At 44.7% G+C, this 25,611-nt stretch overlaps 1 protein-coding gene across 1 annotated transcript in view; it reads left to right on the top strand.

Moving 5' to 3' along the window:
* CPM (carboxypeptidase M) overlaps positions 1-20,756 on the top strand; it is a 30,468-nt gene extending 9,712 nt beyond the window's left edge. Inside the window, exons 3-9 of the mRNA XM_032197150.1 lie at positions 8,681-8,778; positions 15,135-15,307; positions 16,507-16,691; positions 16,959-17,129; positions 17,993-18,145; positions 19,116-19,264; positions 20,089-20,756. Coding sequence (XP_032053041.1) covers positions 8,681-8,778; positions 15,135-15,307; positions 16,507-16,691; positions 16,959-17,129; positions 17,993-18,145; positions 19,116-19,264; positions 20,089-20,322 — 1,163 coding nt within the window. The 3' untranslated portion in view covers positions 20,323-20,756. The remainder of the gene's footprint in view (positions 1-8,680; positions 8,779-15,134; positions 15,308-16,506; positions 16,692-16,958; positions 17,130-17,992; positions 18,146-19,115; positions 19,265-20,088) is intronic.
* The last annotated feature ends 4,855 nt before the right edge of the window (positions 20,757-25,611 follow it).

The raw sequence follows: 25,611 nt of genomic DNA, 5'->3' as shown, positions 1-25,611 counted from the left end.
TTTTTGTTGTTATGGGAAAGGTCAGCCTGTGGTAGTTGAAGTTACTTAATTGAATGATTGTAGCTGCTCTGTTAACTTGCTGAGGTCACCGTGGATTTAGGACAGCTGAGCTGCATTTCCTGTTTGTCCCTAGCAAGTTTCCACATCCAAGGGTCGGCAGCTACCTGGGACACTTAAGCAGGGAGAACTTGTGCAGATCTGAAAAAGTAATAATTGTCTTAAAGTTAAAATAAAGCAAACTCTCCTTTCAGGAAGAAATGCAGCCCAACTGTGTTGGTTCAGAAGTCCAGTTTGGTCTCCTTTTTTTCTTTTTTTTTTTTTTCCCAAGAACAGCTAGAGAAAATAGCTAGAAAAATATCCAGGAATAGGCTAAGCACAGAACGATACTTCCTCAGTACGCACTGCTGGCAATGTGCAAATCAGGTCTCTGACAAAGCACATTTCCTAGTTGTGGTAAGTTAAAATACAAAGCTTGCTTTGCACAGCTGCATCAGGCTGATCTCAAAATCCAAGAGGAAATGGGCACAACATGTGACTACCAAAATCCAAGAGGAAACAGAGGCCACCACCACATGTGACAACCTTTGTCTCTTCAAGAAACACCGCCTGGATTTTATGTTCTTGTAATGTTTGTTAAAACAGGTTGTGTTTCCTAAAAGACAGTCATTAATATTTCCACAGAGACACTTCGTTACCCATTTTGAGAGAGAATCTAGAAGTGGCTGGTGAAACTAGGCTAACTTATTAACTAAATCAGGAACGAAGATGATGATACGGATTGAATTATTTAAAATAAGTTAATTGAGCTTGCATTTTTTCCCCTCCAGGCAGTTTAATTAAGAAGAAAAAGCCGCTCTCTGTGTCAGATTCTAGGACCCTGCTTGCCAGCGTTGAGATGTGTATCTCTGGAGGCTTCCTGTTCTTGTGGCAAGTGTAATGCATGCGGTATGCCAAGGATGCTTGTGGGGTGTGCATAGCGAGCCTCTTGACGAGGCACCTCAGTGCGCTGTGACCCACAAAGTACACCAGTGACTTTGGAGCCATCTAGGAGCAACAGCCTGTAGTTTTCTCTTAGTTTCCTACTCCTTCTGCCTTTGAGTGGCAGGAAGAGTTTTGGCCTCCTCTGCCTTTGGTGGCAAAAGGGTAGGCCGAATAAAACCAGTTAATCTGGATAAATTGCACTTAAAAACAAGCCATCCCCTTCCGTGTACCTGGCTTGCATTATAGGCAGTGACTTTGCTTGGGTTGATCCAGTGGTGTTACTGTGAATGGGTAATGTTTCTTTTATAAATACAATTGCTTTTCTGAAAATTACCGGGTGTGTACCAGTTTCACAGCTCTCTCAGAAAATAACGTAAGACACATTTAGAATTAGGTTAAAAAAAAATCCTGTGCTAATAGAAGTAAGAGTTGGTGAAGAAGGAAAAAGCCTGTTTGGTTTCTGGGAGTGAATATAAACCAGGTAGTGTAAATAACAGGGAATGCCCGTTCGGGCTGATTCTGTGTCTGTGGCGTTTTCCTCTCAGCGACCAGCACTGAATAAGGTTAGTGTATATGAATTTAAAAATGGTGTTCCCTTCTGGGTGGTTTTTATTTGGATCTTTTTATTTCCTTTTATTTCTTGTGTTGAAAGACAAGGTGCTGTTGTAGAAACCATGCTCTGCGTTGGCGGTTCTTAATGTTTTGACGTATAAGGAGTGTGCTCAGCTTGGTTATGAGAACTGGAAGTGGTACTGCACAAACTCACACACATGTAAGAAATAAAGGGTTGTCATCATCGTAACATACAAGTCCCATAAAAGTGCTTAGGCAGCCGTGGATGTTGCAATCAACCCAAGAGTTGTAAACCTTTAGGCAGATAAGCCAGCACGTGAACTCTGAACTGTTCTGAACCCTTCAATTCTCAAATGCTTTGGTTACAAATAAACAGCACCTGGCTTTCCAAGGGTCATTCCTCCAGTCCTGCGTATCAGGTACTGACTGCAAATCGGATTGGCTGGTATAATCAGTGGAAATACGTGCTTATTGAATAGTGGAGAGTTATTTTTATTTATTTGAGTGAGGGGTGGCCTTAAGCCTGTACGAAGGGATACGTGAGAAGCAAGCAGAAGGATTAAGCAGTGGGCTCAGCATAGTAACTGCATCAGTGATGGTGCATCTCATGTTGAAATGTTCTGGTCCTTTGTATCTCAAAAATACTGCAAACTTTCTGAGGTGGAACAGCCTGTACTAGCCCTCAGAAGGCTGATAAGTGAAAATACAGAGCATGGGATAGTCCTAACACCATGAAATAAAAATTAAGTGCTGCACAGGTAGTGCAGGTAGTTCCCTAATCTCTCTCTTACTGTTACTATCCTCAAACAGGTGTTTGCTTCTGTATTGATGGTTTTCACTCCTGCCAATAACCTATTAGGTACAGTGGTTCTTGTGATGTATGCTCTCTTTTCAAAGTTCTCCATTAAGCAGGAAGAAAATAGCAAGACATTTACACTCTCCCCGAATACGAAATGCTCTTGATTTGGGGGTTTGGTTGGCCGTGGTAGACCTGTAATCTAATTACCTTGGGCTCTTTTGGGTTTGTTTTGCTGACTTATGCACCATGCTGAATATTGTCAGATACACATGGGTAATGTATGTGACTGACCTGTTTTTTTCTTAATACTTCAAAATAGCTTGAAGTCTTGCTTATATTTTAAATGTTCTAGCTCCTCTTGGGATACCGATTTTGTTGTTCATTACTAATGGAAATCCAGTCCAAGTCTTAGATAATCTTTTTTGTTGCAGTAGACCATGAGAGCATGGTATACTGACAGCAACGGTAAACTCTCACAGAGAAATCTGTCCTATGGTTGTTCATGCATCCATCTGTCTCCAGTTTCAGGTATGTAGGTTATTCAGAGTATAAACTATACATCTAGATTGTCTGTTTTCTGAGCAGACACAGCTGCCTTTTTTGGTTGATAATTCACAAAGTTTATGTCCCTGGCACTTTTATTACTTTCTGTAATCTGAAAGGTACTTTACACAACAGTCTGACTGGATTAAACTCACATATTTGTTTGTGTCTGTAAGGCTACTGCTGCAGTACTATCATATCAGTCATACTGATTAAAGGTTTTGGGTTGTATAAATAATGTGCTGGTAACTCAACTTTTCTTAGAGCATGAGTTAAGTCATCTGTGCTGTTGGCAGTCCTCTTGCAGAAGACAAGTTCCAAAATAGCTTTAGATTTTCCAGCTTGCAGTGGTGATGGCAAATCAGAGTAACACAAGGCAAGGGTACTGCTGGCACTTGTTTAGCAAAAGGGAGTCTTCTCCTGAAGTCTCTTAGTAGCTGTGGTAGTGTTTTTGCTGGAAGATGATACATTTCCCTACACTCGGTATGGAGAAACTAATGTTTTGCTTTCTTCATGAAGCTTACAAGCTCAATCCTGAGCATCACAGCTATTTAATGTCTTTAAATTTCTCTCTTCTTGCTATTTTAGAAATACCTCAAGGGTGTGCATGTGCATGGGGGGCAGCTGTACTACTGTGTTCAACACTGGCATTGCTGAGCCTTGCAGTAAATGCAAGTACAGATCACAAAAGCCAAAGGAAGGTTTATGTTGCCACAGTCACAGGTTACTGTGACACAAAAGTTTGAAGTGACAAATCAGTATTGATTTCTTGATCTCTCCTCCTGCAAAATAAGAAATTTTGTGTAGTAGTAAGCACGGGTCGACTTAAATCCTCAGAAAAGAGGTATCAGATGCAATTTGGTTTTCTTTTATCATAGAGGTATGTCACAGTATGTTCCAAAGATCCCTTAATGCCTTGCACGGTACCGATTAACCTCGATTTACCAGTATGTAACACGAGTGTAAGGATGGAGTATCCCGAGACTTAGCTGAGCGTTGCCAAATACAGTTAGGGAAGCGTTTCCAATATCAATCTGTATTGTGTAAGTAGATTAAAGAGTGAGGTGTGTGGGAACGGTGGTGTATCTGCAGAAGGACTTATCAAGGAGCGCCTCTCATGCCACCCTGTCTCCCCACAGTGTTTTGTATAAGTAATTCAGGTGCTGGTTATTTGCATCGTTTCTCTTTCTTCTGTCAAACCGTAATTACAGCAGTGGTTGCTTTTGCAGTGGAAGCTGTTATATCAGCTGATATGGTTATTTTACTACTGTTACTCGGTGTTCTCAGCACACAACCTAGGCTGAAGCCTTTCTGCTTATACAGGAATTGAGCATGATTGATAAAAGCTCTGCCTAGGGCATAGCCGCCACCCTGTTACGTTCCCATCGATCAGAACCTTGCCTGTCTGGTCCCCTTTCTTATTTTGCACTGCTTTGATTTCATGTTTTCGGGGGACAAAAATGTATTTAAGCAGTTTGTGTGGTACATGGTGGAATGAAGCCCCGACAGGGTAAGTTGTCAGGACTGCTTGTTGTCAGAACAAATTTCTATGACCTGAGATCGGTGCTGTACCATTCAAATAGGCATTCAGTCACACCTGGAGCCAGAGTGAACTGTTTGTGGACCTTATATTCCAACGATCATTGGGCTTTCTTCCTCTTTGCCCCATCTTGGGCTTTTCTAGGTAGGGACGACTTCAACTTGCACCAGCATCGCTGCAGTTCCTGTCCATGAGATCGCTGCAGCACGTGGCCAGCCCGGAGGAACTGCAGTCAGCATGTTGCCTTCTCTGAGTTATTGGGACCTCCATCTGAGCTTTTAAATCAGTAGTCCTAGTCTGAAAACAGGTTCTTTTTCATAAATGGGACTGCAAAGAACAAAGTGAAGAAGACGAGCGTGTTCCAGAACGATCCAAGGACTGTGATCCAGACTGCAGTCCCTGCAGATAAATTAGTTTCTTTCCCACTGGATCTGGAGATCAAGATCAGTTCTCCCATCTCAATTCCCAGCTTCTGTAGAGCTGTTTAGAATATCGATACCATGCCATGAATATTGCTGAGGCAAAGCTAGAGAACTTCAAAATAAGTATGTGAAAAGACTGCTCCCTCTACTAGAAGCTGTGTAATCTGGCTCTGGTCCAACGCTAACTTTGAAGTCTCTTTACTTGTCCTGAGACACAGTTACAAATGCAAGTTTGTCTTGATTACTTGAAATATCCTTTGCTGATTAGCTGAGATCACTTCTGGTTTGGCAGTGAGAAACGGCTTCTTGGTGTACATTCAGCTGATGCAAAGCACGTGGGAGGTGGCTTAGCTGTTAACTTCAGGTATGAAAACAGAGTTATCAGGGGTTTTACTGATTAAAGGAAACTTTTATCAATCTGGTGAATCTCTTCACATGCAGTAAATGACTGGTACATGGAAAGAAACCTGACATCATCCCTCACAGGTTCACTATCCAGTACTGCAGGCTGGGCAGACCCAGGAGTTCATTTTAATTGTTAATGGTAGGCGTAATGCTGCTCACAAGCTGGAAGTGCCAGAAAATAATTGACGCCTCGGTTCATGAGAGCGTTTATCATTTAGATGGCCCTCACACAAACCATAAACAGCCTAAATGCTAATGCTGGAAAGACCAATTTGGATCAGTAACTACTGCTAGCCTATACTTAGGTCTTCCTTGTGTTTCCCATGAGTGCAACTGCAGCTATAACAGCAGGAACGAGTGCTGCTGGTGCAAAGCATTTGACACCGTCCAACATCCTTCTCTCCAAACGGGAGAGATGTGGATCGGAGGGATGGACCGCTCTGAGGATAAATTGGCTGCGTGGTCGCACTGAGCTGTGGTCAGAGCTGAATCTGTAGTGACAGGACAAGGGGAATGGTTTTAAACTAAAAAAGGGTAGGTTTAGATTTAATACAAGGAGGAAATTCCTCAGTCAGGGTGGTGAGGCCCTGGCACAGGCTGCCCAGAGCAGCTGTGGGTGTCCAATCCCTGGAGGTGCTCAAGGCCAGGCTGGATGGGGCTTTGGACAACCTGGTGTGGGGGGAGGTGTCCCTGCCCATGGCAGGGGGGCTGGAACGAGGAAAGGACCTTAAAGACCACCAACCCAAATCATTCTGTCATTCTAAAGCACTGGATTTTTTTTATCTGAAATCAGTATACAATATTATTTGCAGAAAGTCTCAAGTGTCACAGAAATAGATGATACCTTTTTAGGTGTTCTTGGGCTCTTGTTGCTGTAGAGCTGTGGCACTCAATGTAGTGCTGCTGCTGCTGTAGGGAAGTGGCTAAAGCATGGTGCTGCTCTGCGTGAGCTCGTGAGATGCTCTGAAAGGTCCGTGTGTGATGGGTGTGGGTGTTATCGCTGCTGTTGGTCGGGTGTGAGATCGCCCCTGTGATCTGCTTCCATGCACGCAAAACCAGCGGCTGATCCCCGTGTCTGGTCGTTGGAGAGATAACACGCTGCATCTTCTGGGGGCCTGTCTGCTGTGATTAGTTAGGTATTTTATATACTATCTAATTAGATGCAGGGCTGTAATATCAACACGGTCAGCGTATCGGTTGGCTTAACGCCCTGTCCTGCTCTGAGCTATCTCGCCTTTCATGTCGCTGCTCTGTGTTTGGGTGGCAGGCGATAGAGGATTTGTGGAAGCTATAATGCTTTTAGCTGGCACTTATTTCTCTTGCTCTGAGAGGGCTTTTGACATGTAATTCACTTAACCTGTTGGTTTCAAGGTATTTTGAAGATCTGCCTGTGTGCTTGGTACTCCCTCTGACAGCAGGCAGCCCTGGAGCCGGGTGAATCTGTAGCCTTATAGAAAGCCCCGTGTCTTATAGGGTTAGCTCTATCCCCCTCCCTATAGGAGAGGGGGCTGGGGCACCATTGCATCCCCTATATGGGTCCTTTGCTACCTCTTAACTTTGAGAAGTTAGTACCAAGGAGGGATGTCTGAATTATTTTCTGATAGACTGAAGGAGAGACAGAACGGCACAGGGGGCGCGAGGACAAAGGCTCATTAGGAGCACTCCTGAAGGACTTCCACTGTAGGATACCTCTGGATACAGCCGGGGGAGGATGACATGTTGGAAATTAGATTGAGACTGTTGTACATGCTGGATTATAAATAAAAGTAAGGTCTTTTTTGTTTGTTTTAGCACTAGGGTTTCTTTTCCCACATCCAAACATACTGCTGCAGGAAGGCTTGTGCTCTGTTTCCACAGAGTTGCAGAAAGGCTGAGGCTGGAAGGGACCCCTGGGGTTCTGGAGGGGAAGAGGGCTAGGGTGCTGGGAGCTGGTGGTTCCTTTCCTTTTTGAAGGATGTGCTTAAAACCTAGTATCTCTGGTTTCTCCACTCTGTTCCTTATCTAGACTTACAAAGGACAAGCTGTTTGATTTTTTATTTATTTATTTATTTTTAAATGAAACAGCAGCTCTGCATGCAACAAAGCTGAATAACTAGCTTCCTCACCAAAGCACTTAATGCATAGGCTTATTTTAAAAGGTATGGACTGCTTGCTGACATCATCCTCTGCAATGAATGTCAGTGGTGGCATCTCAGCCTTGTGGGTAACATCTGGCTGTAAGGATGTCTTCCAGAGTGACCAGGCATAACCAGGGGATGCCGAGACCACTTGCTGAATTAGTTTGCTGTCACTGCTGCCTCGGTGCTTCTTGGCCCTAATTAGGCTCTGATCCAACCCGTGAAGCGAGAACCTAGCTTGGCAACCTCAGGCTTCAGCTCACCTCTCTTGCAGTTGTTTCAGCGCATCTTGTAGCATTTCTTCTGTTCTCTTCAACGTTTTTCTCCTGTTCGTCAAGGTGCTGCAGTTATTTTTCTTTCTATCTATGAGGCTGCTTATATATTGGCAGCCCTCAGCCAGCAGGGTGAGAGAGCTGGGGGCAGGCAGTGTGCATACGAGGTCTGGCTGTTAGCAGCCTTTGGGCTGTGGCTGCTGTGACCCCAGAACTGGTCCAGTTTCTTTGCTGCCATCTGCTGAAACCAGAGCTGTCCACCTGCTTTGAGAGCAGCCTAGTGGGATCTGCTGAGAGATCTGAAATGCCACAACATCGCTACCAATAATATGCCCTCCCTCGTTTTAAATTAGGATTTCCACAATATTTATTTTATTAAAAGTTCAGCTTTCTGTGCAACTGCAGTGATCTTGACTAATGCTCTTTCTGTAGCTATTAATTCTTATTTTGCTAATTCTTGGGGTATGTCTCTGATACAGCTGTGCCTGTCATCTCCCTTTTTTTTCCTGAGCAGTAATTCATTAATGTTTTGAGCTTTTCTACTTTGTCTTTAATACAAATAAGTTCTTTCTCTGTTAATGGAAAATTCTGTATGTGCTTCAGAAAAAAAAATGATTTGATGCTTTTGGAGGAAGTGTCTTTTATTTTAAATATTACATAGTCGCTTGGTGACTTTGCTTGACAAAATCTTGCCTGCAGAACTGGATTTGAAAAATGTTTTCTTTAAAAAAAAAAAAAAAAAAAAGCCCCAATTTATTTTCTATCACTGCTTAAATGTTTTTGAAATTGCAGGGTTCGCTACACGCTTTTAGTTGGAAGACAGCACATTTGTTCCTATAACCAATTTAACAAGCACTTCTATAAATAAGTCTACTTTAAAACACTCTATTATAAGATTGGGCAGCAGTGAAATGTAAGAACCTGTATGGTCATCTTGATGACCAAGTCTTTTACTTTTTTGTTTCTTTAAGGTTTGTATAATATTATACTTTGTTTAAAAATTGTCTTTTCCCCTTCCCCTCTTAAAGGTAGAGACCTGTGGGTTCTTGTTCTGGGAAGGTTTCCAACCCAACATAAGATTGGCATTCCAGAGTTCAAGTATGTTGCTAATATGCATGGGGATGAGGTAGGTTTCAACTTTTGCAATGTCATTTATACCAAATATACTTGCCAGAGGTTTAGGGTGAACTCCTCTCAGGTGTGTGCTGTTTATTATTCAAGTGTATCCTCACAGAAGAACTGACGTGTGTGTTTCTTGAGGAATTTCAAGGAAAAGTTCCCTTGTGGCAGAAGGGTTTTAAGAGACCTTCCATCAAAGTAAAGAATCCTACTCCTAAGACCTCTCAAGTAGAGAGAGATTTGTCTTCTCCACAAGAATAAACCCAGAGGCTTTAATTTTACTGGCAATGAATCAGTTGTAATGGTTTGCTTGTAAGTTGTTATTACCTAGGAATGAAATATGAGTGATAAAACGCTTCAAACCCATCCAAAGAGTGAATAATAATTCTTGTGAACTACCAAATGTGGTTTTTAAGAAGGCAATTTCTCCTAGGAACCTTAAGCTAGGAATACACAGATTCACCTAAGGTAACACTGAGTACAAAAGAAAAAGCAATTTCAGGCCTAATTTGCTGTGGAAAGAATGCCCATTTGTTAATGATAGAGGAGGTAATGGTGATTATGAGCTTTGCTGGTGCAGTACGTGAACCTGAAATAGAAATATTCAAAGCTTCACACTTCCTTCTCATCTTCTCACACTTCCCTCTCATCTTCTCTTGCTTCCTATTTCCCGTATTCATTAGCTCTGCCTGCTTTTATTAGGCACGTTCAGGATAAATTTAAACTACACGGTATGTTTCTATGCAGCCTCTAAGTACAAAGGGTAAATAATTCAACAGAGAAGTGGCAAAATATATAGATGCCAGACTGTGAATTCCCCAAATTAATGAAACCAGGCGGAATAGTAAGTGTATGCTGTGTAAAGCACAACTTATCACCAGCTCTCCCTAGTACCGATACTGTCTGAGTACTTGCACGCCTCCAGGCACTTGCGACACGGTGTGCCAAGAATTTTCCCCAAGTTAGACCAGTTTCACCTTGTTTGACAGTGGCTGTGCTTCTGGGAGCCTGGCTGCTCTGGAATTTAACTCTGTGTGGGAGGGAGCTGACTCACGGCCGCTCCTGGGTGCTATGTGTGGTGCGGGGTGCCTACAGGAGCCGTGGCTGCACGTGCTGGTCCCTGCCGACTGCTGAAGAAAGCTTTGAGACTGTGGCTACAGATGACCCAAATTTGGTGGGGTTGGAGGGGAGAACACCATCTCATCCAGCGTGGCCTGGCCTTCCAATCCAGCAGTCCTGGACTGCAGAAGGGCAGGTTCCTGCTGCCGCTCCTCCTGGCAGAACATCCACGATGAAGCGCTCCTGCTGCTGTCACCACCCAGCTGGATGTGCACAAGGAGCTTTGAGCATGGGGGCACGCAGTGTTCGCATGTTTCTGGGGTTAGACAACCTGGATCACTGCCTAGGATCAAAACTTCTGCATCGACTATGACAAACGAAGCGAGGTTAGGTACTGGCATTGTCACCAGTTTGTCTGAGAGGGGTTGTTCCCTGAGCTAGCGGTGCCGTAGCACTAGGTGCTGTGCTACGTGTCCCTCCAGTGAACCATGTTCTAGCCTCTTCATCAGACCAAGCACACACCTAGGGAAGATTCTGGAATTAAGGCTATTCCTTTTCAGACCCTCGTGTTGATCTATGCCTTATATATATTTTTGCATATGGATATAACACGGTTTTACTTTTTCCTATCTGACCATAAAAGCATTTCGCATGGCAGGAAATGAATTCCTCATATAGATGAGCATTGGAGAACTTAATAAATATTTATTCCCCATAATCTAAAAGACTGCTGGACCAGTCACTGGGGAAAGACTCAGCTTCCCCTTGTAATAGATTAAGCAGATAGGCTCTGCACGAACTGGATGACAAGCTTCGACTTGTGTTCCGCAGTCTCCTGCAGCCTGAGATTGTAGGATTATAGCTTCACTGAGCTATGCATGTCTTCTGTGCTCCAGTGGTGCTTCCCATGGAAGTGAGACCTTCTCCACGTGGTGAGCAGCTCTCTGGTACCACCGTAGACACTGCCCTTCTGATGTGCTGTGATCATGTATATGGCACTTTTCCTTGCTTCAGCCAGCAGGCTGCTCCTAAAACCGGAAAACGGAGAAGCCTGAATTGCATATGTGCAGGCTGCTCACACGTGCTGCTGGAAGAAAACCCAGGTTATTTGGAGGGTTGCCCAGCAGGGCAGTTCTGTTAAGATAACAGGAGTACACAACACACCAGGAAGAGAGTTTTTTTCTAATCAGAACTGGAAAGACTGTTTTCAGAGTAGATTAATTACTTTATAGCATAAAACATGACCAGCCAAGGCTAAATGATTTTGTTCTGTGACAGCCATTGGTAAATACTGAACTTTTGCCCCAGGTCCACAGATGCATCAGTAGACTTCCCTCCTTGCTTTTGTGGCTGAACGAGGCTGGTCACCATTGCCAGCAGTTCTGCTTGTAATCCACACTCTGCCTGATAATCAGAGGTATCGCGGTTGCTTTCAGCTCTGTGGCACTTTAACCAAAACAGCACTAACAGACTGCACGAAATGCAAAGCCCTGTGACAAGGCGGTAACATTTGCACTAAAGAAGATGAGGAAGAGGAACCTGCCGCTCTAGGGCCTGCTCGTTAGCGCTGCAGTCCCGGTGTTTGAATCAGTGCTTTAGTGGAGGCAGCTCAAAGCAAATTTAAGGGTTTGGTTATTTTTTAGTCTGCTCTCTGAGGGGAGTAGTGATGTGAATTTTCCTGTTTTTATTTTAGCTCCAGCTCATTCTGATTTAGGGAGCAGCCTGGTCTTATCCCAGGCTTGTGTTCTCACTGACAGAGCTCTTCTTCTATGTCCATATTCACACATCACTCTCTGGGGGAAAAACTCATTCAATTTCTTGCTGACCAAACCCAGATCCCCAAGCACCCTTAGGCTGTACATGGAGCAGACCGGTCAGCTTTTGTCTAGCAGTGCCACTGACTGGAGTCCAGTCTGTACAACCGAGCTAGGGCATTTCATTAGACTGCTCCTAAACCACGTAGATTGTAGCAGGAGAGCTCTAAGGGAAAGCTTGTCCATAGTGTAACCTTCCTGTGCCTTTCTGATCGTTCCCTTGGGTGCCTTACAGCTAGTGTGAGAGCAATCATAAGATCAATCCCTTTTCCAGGATGATATTACTGATGCCACCCTTATCCTAAATCCTCCCCTTCTCATAACTTCTGCTTTTTTTTGGTGCAACAGTATTTGCCTCTCTCTCTCTCTCCCTGAAGCTGAGCGTGTGGTGATGGGCCTGAACTAGCCCACGTGAACGGCTGTGCTTATCTTGCTGGCTTATCTCAGGAGTGAGGTTAACGCAGCTGTACCCTGTTTTGCACCTCATCACAGATGCGATCATCTCCACAGAAGGGTGTCCAGAGATACGGTGATTTAGTAGGGCTTGGGTGGTTGAGGACTGGGGTAGTTTTATTTGTGATTGATACAGTTGGTGCTTTTTTTTTTAATAAAAAATATTGTAAAGGTGTGGCAGGGCTACAAATGCGTACCCTAGAAAAGAGAACAGGGGAAGAACTGCGTGTGTATTTCCTGCATAGGGAACTATTTTCTACCTGGTTTCAATATCAGCTGGCAGGATGTAGAGAAGGTCAGAGGCACCAGAAACTTCACAGTTCCCAGCAACCCGGCCTATTTGCTGAAATATTTTGTCGTGCCTGAAAAAGCTTTGAGATTCCTCTCAGCATAAGCCGGGCTGCCGCTTTGGAAGATGCTGGGTGCATGCCAGGTGGTGCTGACACAAGCAGTGGCTTTAAGGCTGCCCTTCGTAGCTGATATCCCCCAGACTTGATGGGGTGTGCTTCAGGTGCCCCTAATTCGAGGTGTTACAGCCGGCAGGATTTTGGGGCTCCCCCTGCACCTCAGGTGGTGCCCGTGTTGCCCCAGCTCTGTGCCAAAGCCGGCAAGGCCGGGCTGCTCTGACACAGGCCCTGCCTGACGATTTGGGTCTTCTTTCGACATAGTTCAGCTGCAAAAATAAACAAAACCAGGCCACGTTTAAGGAAAGAATTTTAATCTTCTAAAGAAATGGGCAGAGCCTCTCTGCCCGTCACCCCCTGGCACTAGGCCTCTACCACGTGGCAGTGAGAGCCTGCCCAATGCAGGGGCACGGGAGGGGAGCGTCCCGGTGTGGGCACGGTGGCAGCTGACCTTAATCTTTTAATCTGTGAAAGGGCTGCGATTAAAACCGAATACTCGTCATGTTCCCTCAAAGACACGAGGTCTTCCCTCTGCTCTCCCCGTGTGTTAGGTGTAGGCGGGGTGAAGCCTGCTGGGCAGGAGGTGCCTTCTGAGGGCTTGGTCAAAACTTGAGCTTCGCTGTCTCAGAAATGAAACCCTTCCCTTAACCACCTCCAGAAATGCTTTCTCAAGAAATCTGGGGTCATCTGGACCAAAACAGCCCTCTGTTGCTCTACCAAAACCGAGTGGTAACACACACGTTTCTTTAAATGATGAGAGCACCAGCCCTCTGTGACAGACCTTAGCTGAGTGCTTCAGTGGGCTAAGTGCTTGGATGCAGCAAGAGCTATGCAAGGAATCCCATATAATAGGGTTCTTTTTTTTTTTTCTATTGTTTTGTAGTTGTTTTTAGTGCTGCACAGGTAAATAAGTCTGGGCTTAACTCTGGAGTGCAAAGAATGTGATCTGTGAAGCACTGGTCAGCTGCTGTTTATGAACGCTATCCTTTTCCAACCACCTTTTCTTCCTTTTCCAGCTCCTCTACTCCTTTTTCCCTGCAGTTGCTCCCCCTGCCCCAGACACCGAAGAACACCAGGACAGGAGCAGATCCCCTTTCCCATTCCCTCCAGAGAGCAGCCCAGTCTTGCCTGCAGTCTCTCTCTGTGGTAGGGCTGTTCTTGTTTCTTCTGAGCCTGCTGGTTTTCTCTCTTCTGCCCAGGGCCATGATTTGGCTGACTTCTCCCTGTTCCCTTCTTCCCCCTGCTGCATCCTGCCCAAGCTGTCTATCACCTGAGCTGCCCGTACAAGACGGGTTCAGGTTCTTACATTTCACAGAGTAAGTTTAAGCCTGACGCTGGTGTGATCTGCAGCTCCTTGGGGCTGTGCTTGGCGCTGCTGCCCTCCCCTCCTCCTGCTGGGACAAGCATCAGTTGCTGCCAGCTGACGGGACGTGCTTTGCTCCCAGCCTGTGCACCCGTGTTGTACCAGCCACCTTCTGCCAGCTGAGCTCCATGTTCCTGTTCGCCTCCATGTCCAGAGCGGGATTTGCTGCTTAAATTGCACTGATGTGAAAATTTCACAAGCTGTCAGTGCAGCAAATAGAGGTGGAGGAATATTCCCTTCCCTCTGTCTGATTTCACCTGCTTTTTACCTTGCCCTGTCCCAGCCTGCAAGCAAGAGGTTGTTGATCTGTGATGCCAGTTTCACCCTGTAATATTACTCGTGTTTCTCAGTTTAGGAGCAGGGGAGAATCCTCTGCAGTTTTTCCACCGTAGTGGTGCAAGAGTCATTGTAAAAGTTACTGAGGCTCTGTAGCTCTGAATTGGAGCCCGCAGTGATTTACCAGGCTCTGTTCTTGGAGAAAAAGTAGAGAGAAACCATGTGCAGAGCACATCCAGTTGCCAGTCTTGGTTTGTTCCCATCCCTGCCAGAGTTTAGGAACCCCACAGTGCCCTTGATGGTGCTGTGAGAGTGCTCCTGGAAAACCTGGTCCAGCGAGCGCGCTGTGCTGGTGGTTTCTGGGGCAGGACAGGATTGTTCTCAGCTCACTGGAGCTGGAAGTTGTTGCTGTTTCGGCTAATATCTGACCTAGCAGACCAAAGGGAGGTGTCCTGCCAGCTCTCACGACTTACACAAATTTCCTTTCTTCCATCCCTCGCCAGCCCTGCCAAGCACGGGCGCTTATGTGCAGAGCCCGGGGGGGTCCCTGGGGCATCAGCCCCGAGCTGACTCTGCAGCAGCACTGAGATGGTGCAGGGCTGCGCTTCCAGCCCACGTGGCCTGCAGCAGGCAGCCCTCGCAGCTTGGGTTTTTGATAAGGCCCTGCCTTATCCACGCAGGGATTAAGCAGCGTAGCTGACACAGTTGGTTTCCCATCACACAAGTAGTTCTGGTTGATCTGGGTTTGAAACTCTTGTGAAAACCTTCCAGTGACTCCTTTAATCTCGTAAATTGCTTTAAATGTAATTAGAGGGAGAGCATAAAACGAAACAGTATTGACCAGAATGTTCTTGTATGCCTTGTGTGTCTGCATAACCCAGTCAAAACAAAACCCTCTAAGCATAAAGCAGTGGGTTTGGGCTATTTTTGTTAGTTTTTTGTTCTGTTTTTCTTCCATAGCAGGCTTAAAATAAAATCTGTGCTTCTTTTACAGACCGTTGGGCGAGAGATCCTGCTCCATTTGATAGACTACCTGGTGACCAGCTACGGACGTGACCCAAATATTACCAAGTTACTCAATAATACCCGGATTCACATCATGCCAACGATGAATCCTGATGGATTTGAAGCTACAAAAGTGCCTCACTGTTATTACTCACGAGGAAGGTAAGGCTGATTTAGGAGGGTGGGAGTGGGTAAAGGAAATGGGTGGGGAATAATAATTGGAGATAGCCAAGGGGCTGAATCATACTTGGTGGAGAAAATAGCGTAGTGGGTGCGTGAGGGATAATTTTGGTCTGTGCTGTTCTAAGAGGCACTGTTACAGCACAGGGTTTTGGAAGAGTGAGTCAGCCTGGTGTTTATTTGTGGTGTGGTGAGAGAAAATTGGTCAGAATGATATAATGAGCTAACCTACCAGGCAGGAGACCCAAACTGAGAGTAGAAGGACAATGGCCTGTTCAGACCTCTAGGGTGCCACAAAGAAAGGTGAAATAAAAAGTCCACCCCCAGGGATCTTCTTCAACTGAAGAACTATGTAACCCTTCTTACTGAGAACAAGGTGTGTCTGAGCTCGTTGAATGGACTTCCACAAACGTGTCTCTTCTTTGGCCATGGCAACATCAGGAGCAAGTGAAGAAGTAGGTTAGGTAGAGAAAGCTTAATTCTCTGGGTGACTGGAATAGGCCCTTCTTTTTATCAGGAAAGAAAAGTATTCCTCAGCAAATAGATAGGACTCCTATGGAGGGCAGGAATTTTTATCCCCTTGCTGTCAAATAGAATTTAACTAACCGAGTTTAAACAAATTAACACAGCTGACACTAAAATACTCTCTTGCACTCTCTATGCTGACATCTCTGAGTGAAAAAGGAAGAAAGCGTTTGCCCAGGCTGGACCTTCACGTACAGGTGGAACAGAATCACAGAATTCACAGAATCCATCCTGTGTCTTATTTTGCTGTCTGTCCAGAGTGACAGGAATACAAGGGACATCGCCATCCAGCAGTTACCTTGATCTTCCTAGACAAGTGGAAAAAAAACACAGAAGTACAATATCCTTATCTGACTTAGATTTTTAAGTTCATGTATGTGTAGGTGTGGGTATGTCCTATATGAATATTAAATATCCTCTGTTTCCACCTGGAATACAACAGAAGAGCTGTTTTATTGTGTCCTATGGAAAGCCTGGTGCTGACAGAGCGCATACTGAAGTCCATTTGCTGAATGTTTGAGAAGATAACCTTGCAGTGGTCATCTTGTCTGTTCCCTAAAGGCACTGGTGTGCCATGGACCTCAGGCACCGTGGGGCTGGTGGTGTGGAAGTGTCTACAGGCAAATAGTAACAGCCATGCCTTCTCTCTTTCTAAGGTACAACAAGAATGGAGAGGATCTGAACAGGAATTTTCCTGATGCCTTTGAGAACAACAACGTCACCATTCAGCCAGAGACTCGAGCAGTGATGAACTGGATAAAAAATGAAACATTTGTTCTCTCAGCGAACTTGCACGGGGGTGCCCTGGTTGCCAGCTACACGTTCGATAACGGTAACTCAGGTAAGCTGGTAACAAACTTTTGTTCCCAAAGCTGATTTGTTTTAGGAATCGTAGCTGTACCAAAGCAACATCTGTAAGGTTTTCTGCAAGGGTTTTTTCAGCTTTTGAGCTGGGATGGGCAGACTTTGGTAAACATCAAAGATGAAATGAGGCATTGAAATTCACTGCCTGCTCTGGCTAGTGGGCAGATTCTTATCCCGTACGTAAGTTAGCACTGCCTGTTTCACCAGGAATGAGAATTGCATGATGGCTGTCTTTATTCTGCAGTTACTGGCTCATCAAAAGGCTACAGCAGGTCTCCGGACGATGATGTTTTTATTCACCTGGCAAAGACCTATTCTTTCAACCACGCCAGCATGTACAAAGGGACCGGCTGTGACAGCAGGCAGACCTTTCCAGACGGCATCACCAATGGCTATTCCTGGTACCAGCTGGAGGGTAAGAATGGCAGGGCTATTATTTCAGCCGCTTCAGATACGATATTCTCACTTGCTTCTGCCACCTGTGGTGATGAAAGGGCTGTCATTTTGCCCAGAGTAGGGGGCCGATACAAGCAGCTAGCGAGCTGTGTAAGCCAACACACTCGCAGAGATTGTTGGAGCAGGACACGGGTGTTTGTAGGCTCTGCTGATCAGCAGCTACACAAATGGATGAGGCAGTTGCTGCAGTTCTGACTTCTTCTGTCCTTTCTGAAGGGAAAGAGCTTTCATATATGTTTAGGTACATCAGTCTGCAATAAGGTCAAAAACCTCTCTCTCCTTTCAGAAAGGAAGCAAATGTTCTGTTCATGTATCATCCTTTTAAAAATAAACAAAAAAACTTTGCTGAATTATTTTTTTAAATTTCTGTTTACATGTAGCCAAATACAATATGGGTCCTGTGTACTCTGGTACATACCGTGTGTTGCTTTTCCAGTCTGAATTCAAAGCCTTAAAAGGCTCTTAGGACAGCTCCAAGACTAGTGAACCCCATGCCAACCCCTGGATTTATGTCTCCGTTTAGTGGGGAGCGCTTGAAAAGCCTTCTGAGTTCTTAAGGCAAAGACCCACCCTTCCTCAACCACAATAATCATCATTTCCAAAACATCGCTGTGCTTTAAAAAACAGCACCCTACAAGTATACAGAGAGTTATTAAGCTGCTTTTCCACAGGAAGCAGTGAATATAAGTGTGGCATTGAGGAATAATTTGTCTAATTTACTTTTCTTACAGGTGCCAACATTTTTAACTTCCATTTTTCTTACAGCTTGAGCGTGGTGCTTCTTTGCAGCTGAACACTGGCTTGTTTTATTTTACTTTTAAGGTGGAATGCAAGATTACAACTACGTCTGGGGACAATGTTTTGAAATCACATTGGAGCTGTCGTGCTGTAAATATCCTCCGGCAGACCAGTTGGAGAAATTCTGGATGGACAACAAAGTTGCTCTGGTTGAATACATAAAACAAGTACACCTAGGTGGGTGTGCAGCCGGGGAAGGAAGGGAGCTAAAGCTGAGACCGGGCCGGTGGGCAAAGCGGGCAGGCTGCAGCAGCCTGGGTCTGTGTGGGGAGCTACGGCATGAATTTGGGAGCTGATGTGCTCCAGGAATGACTTCAAAGGCAAGTGCTACAAGGCTAGGGATGGGGGAGAGAAGAACTTAGAGGTGGGATCGTCAGGTGTGGGGCAGGAGCAAGGAACAGGCCCTGGGGCATCTCACCTTCCCTGGCCTCCAGGGAGCCTGCTCTCCTGAGCAGCCCTGGGGCAGTCATTTATCTCCGAGGTCTCTAAACGTGTGTGTATGTGGGCACGGTGCCTGGCTCTTTGCTGCTTGGATTTTGTATTTTTAAGACCTAAGCATGGTCTGGACTTCACAGCTGGAAGAGAGAAGTGCTTAGTGAATCGGTGGTGTTTTGCAGAGGGTTCAAGGGTTCGCAGGGATCTGTTGCTTATCTTGCATTTCGTTGCCTTGAATGTCTGATGGCTGTTTTGCTTAATGACAGCGCTGCCTTTAAGGTGGTTTGTGAGAATTAAGGGGAACTGCTCCAGAAGCAGACACTGTTATTCTGCCATTTGGAAGCGCTAGATAAGAGGCTGGGCTATTTAACAAACAAACAAACACAAAGAACACACACACGCTACTGAAAATGTGAGCCCTTCAGCAAGACACGTACAGTAAGTAGGTAGGATGCTTTCAGCAAGTGAAACTCAGAAGCAGAGATTAGAATGGTGCTTTCTAAGCTAACGTGAGGGGAAGCTGCTAACAACAAAAAGGATTTTGTATTTTGCTTCTCTTCGGTTAGCTGTAAGTACTAGTGATATTATTAAATGTACTTGAAATCATTGAAATAGCTGTGGAATTTCAGAAACAAATAGTCCAACTCAGCCAGTCGAGGAGGCTCGTCACAAGCACGCACTGTGATCTTTCTCTCCTCTCCCTTTTTTACAGGAGTCAAAGGCCAGGTTACTGATAGGAATGGAAATCCTATTCCCAATGCGATCGTGGAAGCCCAAGGGAGGTCTCACGTCTGCCCGTACAGGACAAATGCACACGGAGAGTACTTCCTTCTCCTTCTGCCTGGGAAGTACGTGATCAATGTAAGTGTGCTGCCTTACTCAATTATCATTTCTGATTACATCGAGTTCTTGAGCACAGTGAGACCGAATCCTTATAGCCGAGTAAGGTGGACTTGCTTGAGTCAAATACAGGAGCTGTAAAGACTCATGAGCAGATTAAAAAATCAATTTATTAATTGTAATACCTCTTCAGACATGAGCAGCCAGCGAGGGCCTCCTGCTGGTGCTCAGCCCCCTGTCCCCGCCACCCTCCTGCTGCAGCGGGCTGAAGGAGTAAGGCAGCAGGCCGAGGTTTGGTCCCTAGAGGCGAGCAACCTCGATCCGTGGCAGCACCTTACAAGAGGCAAGGAATAAACACACCTTAGAGAAATTCCCTTACTGTGGCAGAGGATGCCCCGTGACACCTAGCACTTAATTCTGCTGCTAGCCTTGGGCTCGTTCAACCCATAGCTCCGTGGTCCCGTTCGCACCAAGCAGACCTCACTCAGGGCTGTGCTGCTGCCCGGCACGGTGAGCTACCCACCAGGTCGCATCCTCCGGGCGGTGTGGCTCTTGGTGCTAAGCGATTTACTCAGTTCAGCCACTGCAAGGTAATGACCCAAATGAAGCAAAATGAGCTAAGGGCCTCGTGAACTGGGGGAGGGGGAAGCATATGTTCTGTTACCCTTTCCATCTCAGCTTTGTTTAGTCTTATTGCTGTAATGTGAAAAACTTTTCTCTTGCTGTAGCTCAGTTTATATTTAGAATGCTTTTCCTACACATTCAAAGTATAAATAAGTGCCTAGACAATGATTGTTTCACAGCCGAACTCGGTGCTTAAAGAAATCTTTCACGCTTGTTCCTAGGCTACTGTACCTGGATTTAAGTCGATGCTGAAGACAGTGGAAATACCTGATAACACTGCTAACTTCAACGCTTTGAAGCAAGACTTCTCTTTCTCAGAAGTCTCAATCAGGACAAGACCTGCTTCATGTCCTAAAGTGCCCTTGTACCAAGAGCTTGAACGTTCTTCAGCGGCAGTAAAACCAACTCTACATCTCTTGGTTTTAATGGCCGCTGTGATTCTGCTGTTCAGATAAAGTCAGGGATGATGTGACAGGGCAAAGTCTTCCTGCACAAAGGTGGCTTTTGAAACAAGAAATTATGTATGTAAAAGAATGTATGTTTTTATGAACCCGATTCTCAGATTTATAATCATTTATTGTATTTTGTAAATTACTGGCTCGACAATCAGATGTTTTACTTGACTTGTAATAGCCTATCCTATTTTTCTACATGGAGTAAATATTTTACTCTAAAGAAATGCTGTACAGTCTATGGAGGTAATTGTAGAATTCTGATGCAGGTGGTTACACAGCTTTTGAAGAACTTGCCAGAGTTCAAAAAAAAAGTCTAGGCTTGTTCTGCCACTGTTTCAAACTGTTTCAGTGTTGAACTAACAGTTCATGTGCCCACACAACTGTAAGCAAGTAGCTCAATCCTAATTTCTTGTAATAAAGCCACTGCTGTAAATGAAGAATGACATTTTAACGTGTGCTCTTTCTTGTCCAGACAAATGAGATGGATTGAGGCTGAAACAAGATTGGTAACACATGGGGGAAGAGAAGAAGCTGGAAATAAATAACTGTATGTAAGTGCCCAAGAGCCATGCTGCTGGAGCTCGATGATAGCCTGTGCCATCAGGCAAAAGGCAGTAACACAGGTCTCTGAGTAACTGTTCAAAATAGAACTATCGAAAGCAATGCAGAGACAGCCCCCTACAGCTTTACACAATTGCCTTTTTTTTTTTTTTTTAACTGGATTTGTTACAGAGTAGAACTGTAATTCACCATCTTTTAATCTAAATAACTTCAGCTATTTGTTGTTTTTTAAGCATGTTTCACAGCCCTCTTACCTCCCTCTTTGGATTGTGCCTGGCCTGCATACAGCAGAAGCTGGAAGCAGGAGCAAACCTTGCTAACAGTACTCTATCAGGTGCAGCTTTAGCTGATTCCTTTTACCATTTTCAAGGCATCTTCAGGCTGTCCAGCAAACTAGACTTTACCAAGGGAAGTCAGTACCAGCTCCTGTGTTTATTTTGAAACTTAAGCTGCTGCTAGTTTTCTTAAGCAGTTTTTTAAGCAGCCAGAGGAGATGGTCTTTGGAAACATCTACCTTTTCCTGCACACCATAAATCAAGAATGCAGGAACAGTTGATGTTTTGACACAAGTACAGTTTTTTGACTGTACCACTGGTACTGCAGAGGTGCTCCTGTGTTTCACATCAAGACACACCAGCTCTGCCATTGGGCTCAGGCTAAGTGTAAATACACTTCTGGTACTGAAACATCAGTGCAGCTTCAGAATGGCATCTCGTTACATACAGAATGCACGTCAGATAGCGTTTTGTCATTGTCTTTGTTTGTTAGATCTCATCCATTTCAATTTTCTACCTTTTTTCCCCCCTTTTAAATGCTGTGGAGTGTTTACCAGTCAGAGCAGTAACCAATTATCCACCACTCCCTCCAGAAAGGCTTGGTTCCGATACCATCACCTATAGCAGGAAGAGACAGAGCCCTGATGTTCAAAATATTCCAAAAGCAGGAACGTGAGAGGTGACTCCATGCTACCAGCCTCATGAGGGGAGAAAGAAGCTGCACTGTTTTATGAATTAAGACGCTGTCTGAAAATCAAGTAGGAGAACTTAAAAGAAAAAAAATCAACAAGAAAAAAAAAAAACACTAAGGAGCATATAAACACATCTTTATTTAAAGCTCTTAGACATCATAGTTAACTTTCTCAGAAAAACTGAAAATCAAAACACAAATGCAGTACACATGAAAATTCTTCTCATAAAGGTAACGGCACTGTGCAACGTGAGTGGGCAGCTGCACGTGAATGGTTACTGGACGCAGCAGGACGTGCCGTGGTTAGCCACAAGGGACACACAAGTCACCAGAAGTGTGTTCAGCAACCTACACGTGGTGGCAAAACTGCATAGTTAATGAACTTCACTATTAAACTCTCTATTGAACAGCAATTCCAACTCCGCACAGTCAGACAAAAGCAGAGTCTTACTTTGTTGGAAAAGCCATCTGTTACTTTAGGTGTTATGTAATCTTCACACTGACTGACTCAATTTAACAAAAAAAAAAAAAAAAAAAAAAAAAAAAAAAAGGAAAACCTGCCCCTTGAAAGTCAGGCTGGTAACTTAAAGCAACATCTACTAAAAGGGGAGAGAACGCCTGAATGTAACCCACAACTTCTACATGTACAATAGGCCTGACAGCAATGCATTCAAATGTTCAGTGTGGCTGTGGTAAATAGAAGCACGTACACATTAGTTGAAAGCAACAATTTTCCCTTTTAAACAGGTTCAGTCTATTGTTAAAAAAAAAAATACCTTAAGCCCACACTTGGGGGTTGGTTGGATTTTTTTTTTTTTTTTTTTTTTTTTTAAATCTTTTGCTTGCTCAAACTTTAAACTAAGTAACCCAAAAAATAAAGATACACCGCTCTCTCTCCTGTAAGAGCATGGTTTTCTGAAAATTATTCTTGCTGATGCTTTCTGCAATGAGGAACTGTTTTTTTCCCCTTGTTTCACTGGAAAAAAATGTGCCCAAAGTCTTCCCTGTGTTTTCATACCCATACAGAAATTTCACACAGTGACATTTAAACAAAATAACAGAAAATGGAACACGGTGATACAACTGTACTAGGCTGCTAGAAATAAATAGAACACCCCCTCCATTCAGTTTTGTAGTGTGTTTACCCGTTCCTGAATCAGACGCCTCGCTGAAGGGGCACCAGAGCTTCTTGTGCAATGCAGCATGGCGCGGACGTCCTCCAGACGCAACGCGGGGTGGGTGCGCTCCGCCGACAGTCCTTGCAGAGTGGGTACGCAGCACAAGCAGCAGCCCCGCGGCCGGCTTCACCCCGACAAGGCTTTTTTAAAAGATGAAGGCAACAGGCTTGTAATGTAATAAATTTTAAGTGAACTTTCTCAATTGTTTTAACACTCAACAGTCCTAGCATTTTGGGGAAGTGTCAGATGCTGAAACAAAGCGGTTGTGGCACCTCTCGTGGGATCTCCACTTTGCACTTGGCCTTCTTGGGTGAAGTGATGAAGCCGTATTTTAGCCAAAAGTGATTTTCTTGTACAAATGCGAGTCCTTGAAGTATTTGCACCTAAACACCGTCGACCTGAAGTGCACAAAGAAATAGACTATGACAATCACAGACATTGTGTACTTCCAAATTTTCCAAGCATCCGGCCATTCCTTCAGCCTCCTGACCAAAGGAGAGAGAAGTTTCCACCCGGTGTAGATGTTGACTGGGAAGCCTCTCGTCGCGTCGCATCGTCCATACGGTGACCCCCAGCGGTGACACCACACGGGAGCAGTATTTGGGGAGGGCAAAGCATTCCAACAGAAAGCACCACCAATGGGTTTCCACCATGCTACTGCAGCATCAGCTTCCACCTCTAATACCTGCCGTACAGCTTCAACACACAAGTTGTATTAAGGGAAGGAGAGAAGACGACGACGTGAGTCTTCCTGTGTTGCTCTTAGCCTGAACACAGCTCGGCCGACCTTCGTTTTTAATGCTACCATGTCTTGAACTGTCTCCTCGTAACTGTGCTTCACTCAGCACGCATGTGGGTTTATCTGCACGTGTACCAGAAGGCTAATTCAATAAATTAAAGCTCAAAACACTAACTACAAGCACAAGAATATTTACAAACTGCAATAAATTAAAACGCATACAATATTAAATACACCTCACCGCGTAAGAATAAAGGTCAACCTTTGCACCGCTACCCAAGGACGGGCCAAAAAGAACAGGGCAGCAAGCAAAGGCTGCTCACCATCATCCCCTTTGTGGTGTCACAGCCCGCATTCAGGGCGGCTGCACAGAGGCAAGCCCCAGGATTTCAGCATTTTGGATAAAACCCCTGTTCTCAGCCCGGGTCTTGGTCCGCAGCACAAGGCAAAAGTCACAAATTTCTTGTACACAAAAAACAAAGCTCAAGAACAAACAAACTTACTGGGTGTTAAAAGTAATATTAGGCCAGAAAACAATTTTAAAACACATGGCTCTGACACAGTCGATTGGCCAAGGAAGCAGGCACCAAACGCACCTGTTTCCTTGGCATTACACGGAGGCCATTTCCAGGGCTACCTTGCCGTACAGAAGACACGCTGAGGATGTAAATTTTTTTAGCATACAAGGAGAAAATTGTTGTGTTGAATGCTTTCATTTTACTTTATGCCAAAGCAGAAAGCTTCAGTGGGATTGGTTCTGAAGGCAAATTCCAAAGCTGAGTGCTTGCAAACAGCAAGATCACTGCTGGGACCATACAAGCGTCTTTGAGAGCTGAAGCATCTTATTTATTTTTTAAAACTTAAAGAGAGCACTTAAAGGGGTGGGAAGACGAGGACGGCACCATTGGTCCCAGCAGGAACTGGGCGCTCCCCACAACTGCAGTGACACAGCCGTTACAGTGACTGCAGGGAAGGATCAAACAAACAAACAAAGACTCAGACATACCAGACAATGGAAAGGAGGAAGATTTTAAGCACTCTCCCCAGTTTATCCGTGCTCCCCCTGAACGTACAGGTTTGTAACTCTGTGAACTGCACGCTCCGGACCCATCTGACCACCGCTCAGTTCTGACCTGCAGGTGCAATGGCACAGCCTCTGCAAGCAGTACTGCACTTCAGTTTATCAAATAAAAATACAGAAAATAAATAGAAAGCAATGTCAATTAAGGCAGGTAATTATGTATTAAGAGCACTGCTACCCAAAAATGTTCACTATCTGCTGAAACGACTCTTCCACCTCAGGCTGAAAGACTGCCAAAACCCATCTGAAAGGCTCCTGCTGACTGAAGCCTGTAACAGCTTCAGCAGCTTCCACTTCACAACTTGCAAGAACAAGACATTTGCGTGTGGACAACTCTTCCTTTGAAGAAACACAGGACGTCTTAGGGTTTTTGTTTAGTTATAATGAACTACAAAAAAAAAAAAAAAAAAAAAAAAAGCTTCAGAGATACCAGTATCTTTTAGTAGCAGCTTTCAAATATTAGCTCAACTAGGTGAGCAAACAACAAGCTGCTGAGAACACGCAAGCTCTCTGGTAATGTAGCTCTCGGAAGAAATAAATACAACCCGCTGCTACAGAAAGTCTCCATCCGAAAAACAGCTCAGATGAGTAAGCTAGCTACATCTTTAGAACCCGACCATACAAAAATATGCACATTACCCCCTCTGAATGCACCACAGAACTATGTTACTGGACTTCTTAATAAGGAACTGGTAAATTCCACACAGGTTTTGGCAAAGTACAGGGAGGAGACGAGCTAAAAGCAGTAAGAACAGATCCAACTC

This window comes from Aythya fuligula, chromosome 1 (genome assembly GCF_009819795.1).
Source record: "Aythya fuligula isolate bAytFul2 chromosome 1, bAytFul2.pri, whole genome shotgun sequence".
Taxonomy (NCBI): Eukaryota; Metazoa; Chordata; class Aves; order Anseriformes; family Anatidae; genus Aythya; species Aythya fuligula.
This window is presented reverse-complemented; position numbering and strand designations above follow the sequence as displayed.